General features: G+C 38.4%; 1 protein-coding gene across 1 annotated transcript; it reads left to right on the top strand.

Moving 5' to 3' along the window:
* The first annotated feature begins 44 nt into the window (after nt 1-44).
* isoc1 (isochorismatase domain containing 1) lies at nt 45-6,452 on the top strand. The gene is made up of 5 exons (XM_056737195.1): nt 45-339; nt 1,440-1,559; nt 1,655-1,858; nt 3,527-3,643; nt 5,610-6,452. Exons 1-5 carry the CDS (start codon nt 67-69, stop codon nt 5,754-5,756), a joined length of 861 nt encoding a protein of 286 aa, XP_056593173.1. The 5' UTR covers nt 45-66; the 3' UTR covers nt 5,757-6,452.
* The last annotated feature ends 5,488 nt before the right edge of the window (nt 6,453-11,940 follow it).

Genomic DNA, 11,940 nt, shown 5'->3' with positions numbered 1-11,940 from the left:
GAGCAGAGCGAGTCACATTGAGTCGAATGAATGAATGATTCATGTGAAGTGATTCCCGTGAGGTTCATGATGGCGGACTGGCACATCAGCAGCTCTGGTGATCATGTCCCGGTGTTATTCTCGTTCTCTGAGTTCTCACGACCTTCATCTGTGTCCGTGGCGTCTGGATATGAAGTGTTGATCCAGAAGTTTCTCTCTCTCTATGGACATCAGATCGATATTCAGCGCAAGTTCGTCATTCAGTGTTTCTCGGAGGAATGGGGTCAGTACATTGATTTACCGAAGGGATTCGTGATCTCCGAGAGATGTCGCCTGAGATTAGTGCCTCTGCAGACGGATGTAAGATCTCATTTTCATACGCGACCTGTTATAATCGCCTTATTCATGTACATTACGTCATCGTTTGTTGTGGTGACGCGCGCGAGGAGAACATGTGTTCACGTGTCAAACTTTGTATAAGGTTTAGGTTTAGTCTCCTTTGTCGTCTGTTGTAATTGTGTTTGTGTAACGATGCTTGTAAGTCAATATACCGGAAGAAGAACACGACTGATCTGATCTCACTGTTCACATGATGATATGAGTTCATAATTAAACATGCACATCACGACACAAATCATTCCTTCGTCGTCTTCTCCAGATCTAATATGTGTTCACTAAATATCTATTTATCTGCTCATCAATACAATCAGCCAAGTTAAGTGAGATGACATGTGGAAAATAAACTTAAATAATTAACCCAAAATAAATGAAATGTACTCAAGTGCCTGTTTAAATGTCTTTGTTCTGATAAACACAAAGATTTTTAGAAAAATGTGAGCAGCTGACATTTCTGTGATATGAGTGAAAACCACAGTAGAACAAAACTAAATAGCCCAATAATGTCAGTTGCCCACATTCTTCCAAATATCTTCCTCTGTGTTCATCAGAACAAAGACATTTAAACAGATTTGTATCAACTTGATGGTGTATAAATGATGACACAATTTTCCTTTTATACTTTTTTTTAATATAAACTTTTCTGGCCGAGTGAATAAGATCATTTAACTAAATTCATCTCATGAATGTAATGCAGAAGTGTTGTTTACAGGAGTGGTTCTCAAACTTTTTCATTGTGCGCCCCCTGCCCTGTGTTAAGAGTGCATCGATTAATCTTAATCGATCGATCGTATAATCTTAAACTTAGAGTTTTCATTCAACCAAAAACTTTTACAGTTATACAACGCTGAAACATCATTTCTTTTGGTTGATGTTTTAGTTTTCTGATGTCCGATTGCATAAAATATATGAACGTGTCTATATTTCATAAAATGCCACAAAATCTGTGGCCCTTAGGATCATCTTTCAACTCTCAGTTTGAGAACCACTGGTTTCTCAATGTCATCTCATCATCATCATCTTATCACAGACAAAGATCATTTGTGATTTCATGTGTATTGTAGATGACTCCGCTGGGAAACCTGTCACCATCCACCACAGTGTTCTTCTGCTGTGACATGCAGGAGAGATTCAGACCTGCCATCAAATACTTTGGTGACATCATCAGTGTGGGACAGAGACTGGTAACACACGCATCATGTTTTACAAGACACAGAGTTTTTGATCTGTTTGATCAGATATGAATGGAGTGTGTGTGTGTGTGTGTGTGTGTGCGCAGCTGCAGGGTGCTCGTATTCTGGGTATTCCCGTGGTGGTGTCAGAGCAGTATCCTAAAGGTCTGGGCAGCACAGTACAGGAACTGGATCTGTCCGGGGCTAAACTGGTTTTCCCCAAAACCAAGTTCTCCATGGTTCTTCCTGAGGTGGAGGCCGCCCTTGCTGAACTTCCAACGGTCCGCAGTGTTGTGCTCTTCGGTGTCGAGGTGGGTATCAAACACAAAGATGTAGTGCTGCAACAACGAATCGATTTAATCGATAAAAATCGATTACTAAAAGAGTTGGCAACGAATTTCATAATCGATTCGTTGTGTCGCGCGACACGGAGACGTTTGATTATATAAAAACAACTTTATTCGAGTGCGGAGCGGAGTGAACACACTCGGTCTCTATTGCGCACTGATGCTAGCAGAGTTTGGCGCCTCATAGACGGGGCGGAGCAAAAATTAAAAAAACGAGCGAAGGAAAGATACATGACGGAGGCAGAGAAATCAGCGCGACCCAAGTCATCCAATGTGCGGGAGCATTTCACACTAAATAAACAGAAAAAGTGTGTTAACTGCAAAATATGCAAAAGGGACATGGCATTGCACGGGAGCAACACGGCAATGATCCAGCACCTGAAACGCAAATATGTCTTTGATGAGGAGGAAGGGAGTTCAACAGCAGGTTAAGTCACTACAGAATCCTACTTTTGTTTTGTTTTGAAGTGAGGAACGTAATGACCCCGGTGCTGATGTTTACTCGTTATCCAGCTTGACAAGCATGACAAGTTAGCGTTAGCTCGTTAATAACAGAAGTAAAGCAGGGCTGGTGTAGTTACTTTGCACTTTGCATTGCAAGAATAAAGACACGTTTTTATTCACTAGCCTTTTTTGAACCATTCACTTATCAATCTGTTGTCATGTATAGAGCTACACTGCAAAAAAGCCTTTCTTAGTAATTTATTTCTCGTTCCCAGTCCAAGTATCTAAAAAAATTCAAGATTACTAGACAAGAAAAATGGCATGAGAAAATTAATTGATGCTTAAAACTTCTGTTTGAAATTATATCTCATTAAGATTATTTTTCGTACCCCATTGGCAGATTTTAGCTTGTTTTAAGCAAACAATCACTTAATTTGAGGTGTTTTTTCAGAAAACAAGACATCATTTCTTATGCTATTTCATGTGTCTAGTAAATGTTTCTTGATTTAAGATTTTTTTGATATTTGAACTGACAAGAGGACAAAACTACTAAGTTAGAAAAGCAATTTTTGCAGTATATATTCTGTGTTTTGTCCCATATAGGTTATTATTGACAAATATATTTGTGTGTGTTGTACTTTTGAATTTAATTTTAAATTTCTTTTATAGCACTCTGTGGTGTATAAATGAAGCTTGCACTTACTACAATGATGGTAATAATTTAATGAATAAACTTCAAGTGAATTTGAGAGCGAGTTCTGACATTCAAACAAATCCTGTCAAATTTCTGATTTGTATTGTTCTTTATTTTTTATAAATTATTTATTGTTCTGGCAGCTCAGGTGGCACTTTTATTTAAAAAAAAAATCTATATATTTGGCAGATGTAAAACATACATGTGTATGTTTTTTGTGTTAGTCCATTTTTATTTTATTATTATTATTACAGCTCAGGGATGTTCAAGGAGCAACATGTTTGTGCAGTTTCTAAAGATTTAAGTTCTGTTTTTGAATAAAGGGTTGGAAATGAATGCTTTTCTTGGTTTATGTTTTTATCCGATTCATCGATTAATGGAAAACATAATTTACAGATTAATCGATTATTAAAATAATCGTTAGTTGCAGCCCTACAAAGATGAGATCATGATGAGTTCTGATGAACGGACGGGATCTTGTTTCTCTGCCGTAGACGCATGTGTGCATTCAGCAGACGGCTCTGGATCTGATAGGACGAGGATTTGAAGTGCACGTTGTTGCTGATGCCACGTCCTCTAGAAGTATGATGGACAGAATGTTTGCGCTGGAGGTATGAAGAGTCTCACTTCTAGTTCTGTGACTATTATGTCACGTGCTTCACATCTAATAATTTATAGTTTATTATTATTCTCAAATGTGGAAAAATATAAACACATAAGTGAGTAATGCCTGTGGTATGCTTCATTTATTTTACGTGTATGCGAGTATACTTCCCTCCACTCGTTTGTGTACGACGTGCCAAAAGTTTTGAGAATGACACAAATATTAGTCTACTGCTTCAGTGGTTTTTTTATATGTTTTTGTCAGATGTTACTATGGTATACTGAAGTATAATGACAAGTGTCAAAGGCTTTTATGGACAATGACATGAAGTTTGCGCAAAGACTGGTCTTTTTCAAGACCGCTGCAATTCCCCGAGCATGCTGTCAATCTTTTTCTGGCCACATCCTCACTGATGGGAGCCCATTCTTTCATAATCAATGCTTGGAGTTTGCCAGAATTTGTAGGTTTTCGTTTGTCCACCTGCCTTTTGAGGATTGACCACAAGCTCTCAATGGGATTAAGGTCTGGGGAGTTTCCTGGCCATGGACCCAAAATGTTGATGTTTACTTTTGCCTTATGGCAAGGTGCTCCATCATGCTGGTAAAGGCATTGTTCATCACCAAACTGTTCTTGGGAGAAGTTGCTCTCTGAGGATGTTATTGTACCATTCTTTCTTCATGGCTGTGTTCTTAGGCACAATTGTGAGCCTACTCCCTTCGCTGAGAAGCAACCCACCACATGAATGGTCTCAGGATGCTTTACTGTTGGCATGACACACAACTGATTGTTGCACTTTTCTTCTCCGGACAATCTTTTTTCCGGATGCTCCAACCATGGGAAAGGGGATTTATCAGAGAAAATGACTTTATCCCAGTCCTCAGCAGTCCAATCCCTTTACCTTTTGCAGAATATCAGTCTGTACCTTATGTTGTTCCTAGAGAGAAGTGGCTTCTTTGCTGCCCTTCTTGACACGAGGCCATCCTCAGAAAGTCTTCACCTCACTGTGCGTGTAGATGTACTCACACCTGCCTGCTGCGGTTCCTGAGCAAGCTCTGCACTGGTGGTGCCCCGATCTCGCAGGTGAATCAACTGCAGAAGACCTTCCTGGCGCTGGCTGGACTTTTTTTGGGCTACCTGCAGCCTTCTTCACAACATTTGAACCTCTCTCCCTGAAGTTTCTGATGATCTGATAAATGGTTGATGTAGGTGCAATCTTACTAGCAGCAATAGCCTTTCCTGTGAATTCCTTTTTGTGCAACGCAATGATGACTGCACGTGTGTCCTTGTAGGTATTAACAGAGGAAGAACAATGATTTCAAGCACCACCCTCCTTTTAAAGCTTCCAGTCTGTTATTGTAATTCAGTCAGCATTACAGCATGATCTCCAGCCTTGTCCTGGTCAACACTCTCACCGGTGTTAACCAGAGAGTAGCTGACATGATGGGCTGAGTCGAGTTCTAAGACATTATAAAACGACTAAAATACCATTTATAACGACTGAATGCGTTACATAGCCTGAATTTCACTTCATTTTATGAAACCTTTCTACACATACAGAATAAGCATATTATAAAAGCAATAATCCTTGTGAAGCAGTGTGTTACAGTGCATTATATAACAATTATAAAATACACTGTAACCCCCTGCTTCACACGCTTGATGCTTTATTCTACTACTTTGAATCGATGCTCACAGGACACGGTTGCTACCTGGTGGTTAAACTTATTACTTAATTAACACACGCCCCCCTCACAGCTACACCCCTGCACTGAACGGACTCTGATTCATTTCAGTCCATCTGCATTATGATATTCATGTACATAATTGCTAATCACTCGTTATCATTTATCAAGTGACAACGCTGTTTATTAAAGTGTAATCATTTCAGATTTATTTTGAAACATGTATTGAACAGAAATGATACAGATGTAGTGAGTGTATCAGTGCTGTGTGATCTGATCTGTGTCTCTTAGCGTCTGGCCCGCACTGGAACCCTCATCAGCACCAGTGAATCTGTCCTCCTGCAGCTGGTGAATGATAAAGAACATCCCAAGTTTAAAGAGATCCAAAACATCATTAAAGTCAGCGCTCCAGAGTCAGGCCTGCTGTCCAAAGTCTGATCACACGCATGTTAACAGTCTCACGCACACGTCACTGATGACCGAAACATGTGTGTGTGATGCTTCTGTACATCACTGATGGAAATCCTTCATTTCAATGTTTGTGTTTCTCTCCAGCTGGACTTTCAGTTGATGGATGTTTGGTTTCTTTGTTCTTTTATTGTAGTGTAACATCAGACTGAAATCACACCCTACACCTACACTATACGTGCACATGATGAAATATAATGAAGCAAGCTTACTCAGAGATTTAATAAGACTGATAACTAAAGGTACATTTGTGTTTCTTGCCTTGTTTAGACCCACGCTTTGTATTATTGTTTATTGGAAATCTTGATTTCATTTCCTTATATTCTTGCCCTCACCGTCGGGTTTAAAGACTTTTGTGTGTTTGTGTTGATTTGGGCTTGTAGCTTGATGATGATGATGATGTTTGTGTGTATATGGTCTGTAGAGATGAACAACAGTCTCTTGACTGTAATCGAATGCAGATCGATTTTCACATAACAAAACATCTCTTTGTGTAAACATGATTTCTATCACATTTTGTATCTGAAATAAATGTTTATATGCAAATATTGAAAGTATAAAGGTGTTTCATGTATATTTTTATCCAACATGGTAAAAAGAAAGTATTGCTTTGAGTAATATAAGGAAATAAACTGGAAGAACTGGTTTCTTGCGACCGTTGACTGACTTCTGTGCTCTTGTGTGTTATGTTAGAGACTGATCATCTAACTCAAGTTATTATTTTTGGTGGCAAGACCTGAACTTGTGCTCTTCATGTGGGAAAACCCATTATTTGTGTCTGCCATGTACGATTCAATTCAATTTTATTTTTATAGAAAATAGTTTCTGTAGGAAGGAGATGTAATTATCAATTCATTAATCCTGATGGTTTCAATTGAAAACCACACTCCAATACTTGTCGTCATTACAAATATTAACGGAATTTTGCCGTTTTGGAGCTTTAAAATCTCATCCCCCATTTGATCCCATTATATCGCTTTAAAGAGACGGGATGAATGATATACAACACCAACTGTATTCATCTGAAAGTAGAAGGTCATATACCAGGGCTAATTCAGTTTTAACTTTACCTTTCAATTATTTTCGTCTTGTAGAAGTATATGGGCCATTCTAAAGAAAATCAATGTTGGAAATATCTTGAATGTTTTTTCAATCAAAGGTTCAGATTAAACTTTTGCAGTATATTTTCATGTTGTAAATTCATACATTTTTTAAATATTCTTCCTCTCCACAAATTTTGTCATTACCAAATCACAACAATATATAATTTAATAAGAAGGATTATCTTTACACGTTAAGATTTTGTTTAAATCTACTTTGTTAATATATTTTATGCTATTTAAAAAAATGGTTTCGTATGTAAATCGATAACAGTTACAATTTTAACAACATTTCAAGAGTAATTTATGAGATTGTTGTATTTTGAATCCAATCTTTCTTTGTAAAAGGCACAATTTATCATACTGATTTCAAAGGATTCACTAGTTTATATATACATTCGGACTATATATACAACTCAGGCTAATAGACTAAAAAACAGTTTCTACCCCAGTATGGAAGCAAATAAGAGACATAATGTTTTGAAATTTAACAGCCTATGAATACTTGATTTTGAATTATTTTACTTTGGAAACCATGGATCTGAATTTATTTGTTTCGAATTTACCTCTATGGAATTTAAATATGAAAATTCTTGATTTCCAATTTAAAAACCTCAATTTATTGCTCACAAATTCAGATACAAAAAAAAATCAACTTACAGAATTTCTGATAAAATACATTCAGATTGATCAAATTTGATTGCTCTTATTCAGATCTCAAATTTCAAGTTAATACTTTTCAAAGAAAACATCTGTCTAATTCGACTGCTCAAATTCAGATCGAAAAATTCAAGTTAAATATTCACATGGTAACATCCGGGCTACCCAGGATAGGAAAAACAGTTGAGCCCATAGCCCGTCTGCAATTGAACCGAACCATTGAACCGAACCAATGAACTGACGTCGGGCGGCCTATCAGAGCACGACAACCTGACTGTCTGTCATGATCCAAGAAGAGGCCAAGGCACGGATATTAAACCTGTTAAGAAGATGACTTCTAGGGAAAACGAAGGCGATCCGGTAAGTTTGCTGTTTATGTACAATCAGACTCTACAGAACAAAAGTATGTTGTTGCTAATTATTTTTTGGAACTATTATTATTATTATTTTTCGACCGAAGTCGGTTCGGTTCATTGGTTCAGTTCATTGGTTCGGTTCAATGGTTCGGTTCAATTGCAGACGGGCTCTGGGCTCAACTGTTTTTCCTATCCTGGGTAGCCCGGATGTTACCATGTGAATATTTAACTTGAATTTTTCGATCTGAATTTGAGCAGTCGAATTAGACAGATGTTTTCTTTGAAAAGTATTAACTTGAAATTTGAGATCTGAATAAGAGCAATCAAATTTGATCAATCTGAATGTATTTTATCAGAAATTCTGTAAGTTGATTTTTTTTTGTATCTGAATTTGTGAGCAATAAATTGAGGTTTTTAAATTGGAAATCAAGAATTTTCATATTTAAATTTCATAGAGGTAAATTCGAAACAAATAAATTCAGATCCATGGTTTCCAAAGTAAAATAATTCAAAATCAAGTATTCATAGGCTGTTAAATTTCAAAACATTATGTCTCTTATTTGCTTCCATACCCCAGAGCCATAACTGCACTGAACACTACAAAGATTTAATTATTTAGTAATTATCTACAGTACACTTACTGTGCAATAAGATGGGAACGTGTAATGACAAGCAAAAATGTGAATTATTATTGTTATTATTATTTATTTATTTTCCTCACATTAAGGGTTTGCTTTTCTTCAATTTCGTTGTACTTGTACAATGACAATAAAGATATGAATTCATTCACATTGAACCAAACACTATCATAACATTTTAGTTTATAATTTAATATAGTGTATTTTTATCCCATGTTTCGGTCATGACACACACATTTTCAGTAGTGATGGTAATGTATCAAGATGTTGATACAAATAACTAATTATGTTGCACAAATGCAGCCAGCTCATATAGCAGAAACACATCTGATGGTAAATGTCTGTTAGAAAACCTACACCTCACATACTGTATCACTACTAGAACATACTAAAACTAATGCTTTGCATAACTGTACAGAGTTTTGTTTATTTCCCCATGTCAAGTAGTAAGTGTTCCTTTTTCTCACTACCGAAACAATTTTTGTCACTACCGAAACATATCACTAGGTAGTGAACATTTTTAAAAGCTTTTAAGCCTAGCTAAAAGATGCTAATCAGCACATGGTTAGCAGGCGCAGTTCTGAACAGATGTACAGATAAAAGCTACATTTTATGGAATAACGCATGAAAAAGTTTGCTTAATAGCAGAAAAAAAAGATGTTTAGTAGTGACATTCCTTAAGTTACACACAGATTTTCAGACTTTTGAACCCATTTACTTTCAAACTACAGTATAAGACCGATCTTCTCACTATGTGAGAACCATGTAAAACCGCCCAAATGTATACACAAGTGAGGTGTGTGTACCTGTCAGTACATTTATAGAGGAACCTGATTTTCCAAATATGGTCAGAGGCGTTACATTTCCCTCACACGCTTGCAGTATTCCACCAATCACAACACACTGGTGAACAGGCCAATCAGAGCACACCTCGATTTTCAGAGCCACGAGCTTTGTAAAAAATCTGTGCGGAGCAAAGCAATAATGTCTGTCTGCGGACTGCGGTCTGCGGCGTCGCTGGCTTTGTTTTCATACTCCACAGCTCACTCCAAGTGATTTTGTGCCGTTCAATGCCTTCCCACCTCCCACCGTGATGACGTTCAGAAGGCCCACCTTCTAGGTCATCTCGCAAGCAGGGCTGTATGGTGACAACGTTGAGGTTCTCCGTGGTGAAGAAGCAGACTGCTCTGCCATGACCCGGCCACCTATCGGTCACTGAGGTCCCGAGCACAGCCTGCCCTCCAGTAGCCCCGCCCCCACCCCCCCCCCGCGGTGGCCCCTTTGATACCGGGCCCTCCAGGCGATGGCCCGTCAGAGATGCAGAGCCTAAAGGTGGCTTCTAAGCCGTTGGGAACCCGCCTAAAGCAGAGCGGCCCTGACAGGATGAGCCATGGGGAGTACAGCGGCCGACCCACCCGGCCAAGTCATGACGCCATTGACAGGCAACTGCACAGCCCCGTGTCACTGTTTAGAATGGAGAATTTCTCACAATTTACAAGTAGTTGGAAACATTTGAGATATTTAAAGTCCTTAGCTGAACAAAATATATAACACTTGCCTAGTGGTTTTTGGATATTTTACTGCAAAATTCTTACAAACTGCATCTTTAATTGTGCAGACCAAACTATACGTATGGTCTGTCCTTAAAATAAACCTGAATGTAAAAACCTGCGCTCACAGTGCTCTTTACCATCCACACCGTGGCACGCTTTTATTATTACAATGCGACTGCTTCAAAGAAAACTTAAACAAAGCGATTCATTGCAGTGTTCAGTTTGGGGCGTATTAGAGATGTCTAACTTCATGAGTGCGCTGCACACACCGATCTGCTTGTCATTGTCATACGAGAGCGATACGAGAGTAAACTGCTCATTATGCTTTTAAATCACCCTCTCTTACTTTGTTATTTTATTGCACATTGGATTATTTTTGACAAACCTGGAGTAGTTTTGGCTGCGATCACACACGCCTGAGTTATTTACGGTGACAGTTGAATCTCAGGAAGGAATGGAAACATTCGCATAATTTACTTCATACTTTAAAGGAGCCAGTCTTTGGCTTTTTTTGAGGCTTTGATGATGTTTTTTGGGTGATTAACAATGGATGTTCATGTTTCTAATTAAAAAAAAAACTTTCTATTTCACATATTTCAAGTCTATTGTTCACCGCTATCCCTCTTCTAATGAAACGACTGGATTTCTTCCGGTCTATATAAAGTCCCTCCTTCTGAAACACTGTGATTGGTAAGGCTGTCCAGGTCTGTCGTGATTGGTTCCCAAATTAGAGCGTGTGAAGATGTCCCACCCATACCATATCAGTGAGCATCTGTTTCGCAGGCTGTTGTGATTGGTCGGTCGGCCAATCAGTGCACGTGTATTTATAAACTTTGTCTTTTAGCAATAAACTGTTACAATGGTGTCAACTTCACTTCATCAGTTAAAAACATGCGGATCCAACAAAGTATAACAGAGGTCTGCTAGTGCATACGCAAACGTCAATCTTTGTTAGAGATTACAAATTAATACACCGGACCAAATGATGTCAGCCCGATCATATTAATGAACACTAATAACAGAAGCGTCAGTTTTGTCTTTTTATAATGGACCCGAGTTGGATAATAAAACAAGCAGATTGACCAGGAGACATTTTAAAGCAGGACTTCACAGGACATTTCATATAAGTGTTTAAGAGGTAAGCGCACACACAATATCAGTGTATTACACAGAACAGCTTTCACAGCCGATGTTAAAGTCATGAAGCTGTTATTTGAGTGTTGGTTCTCTTAGAATATGTGTCGCTGAATTCTTTTGACAGGCTGTAGGACTGTGATGAAAGTAGTTTAGCAGCTCAGTGGAATGATTACAATCTCTTTGAGCTTTATCATTTTGCAGGTTTTATTTATGCTCTAACAGCAACATTTCACACCAACTAAAGGTTGAAAAATGCGCTCACGGGGAAAGTGGCCTTAAAGTTCTGCGCTCGGCACGATTTGTGGTCCCACTGCATGTGTACCACGCCCGAACCCAACCTCACCGTGCTCTGGCCCACCTCTTCCAAACGAGCCCGGACTCGATACAGAATGATCACACTAGTCAAATGAACCGGGCTTTGGGGTGAAACGTGCTCGGGCACAGTAACTCAATAACTCAAAATTATATATCTGACCTCACAATGTCAATCACATTTACACACTGCCTCCGATATTTTCGTCCATCATAAAAAGATTCGCACTGCGTTTGATTTTCTGCGTTTTTCGCATCCGTAGTAAACATTTTTACAGTCGTTTTTACAATCCAATGACAGCATACAAACAAGCGCCAAATACGAAAAAACGTTTACAAAAATTTCGGACTGTATGTGCAAAGACCTTTAGAGTCAATAAGAAAATGACAATGAGTGA

This window comes from Triplophysa dalaica, chromosome 22 (assembly GCF_015846415.1).
Source record: "Triplophysa dalaica isolate WHDGS20190420 chromosome 22, ASM1584641v1, whole genome shotgun sequence".
In the NCBI taxonomy this organism is placed as follows: domain Eukaryota; kingdom Metazoa; phylum Chordata; class Actinopteri; order Cypriniformes; family Nemacheilidae; genus Triplophysa; species Triplophysa dalaica.
This window is presented reverse-complemented; position numbering and strand designations above follow the sequence as displayed.

Coding starts and splice junctions, on each gene's coding strand:
- isoc1 (XM_056737195.1), top strand. CDS start 67: ATGATGGCGGACTGGCACATCAGCAGCTCTGGTGATCATGTCCCGGTG. Junction 1,560..1,654: donor TCAGTGTGGGACAGAGACTG/GTAACACACGCA, acceptor GTGTGTGCGCAG/CTGCAGGGTGCTCGTATTCT. Junction 3,644..5,609: donor ACAGAATGTTTGCGCTGGAG/GTATGAAGAGTC, acceptor TGTGTCTCTTAG/CGTCTGGCCCGCACTGGAAC.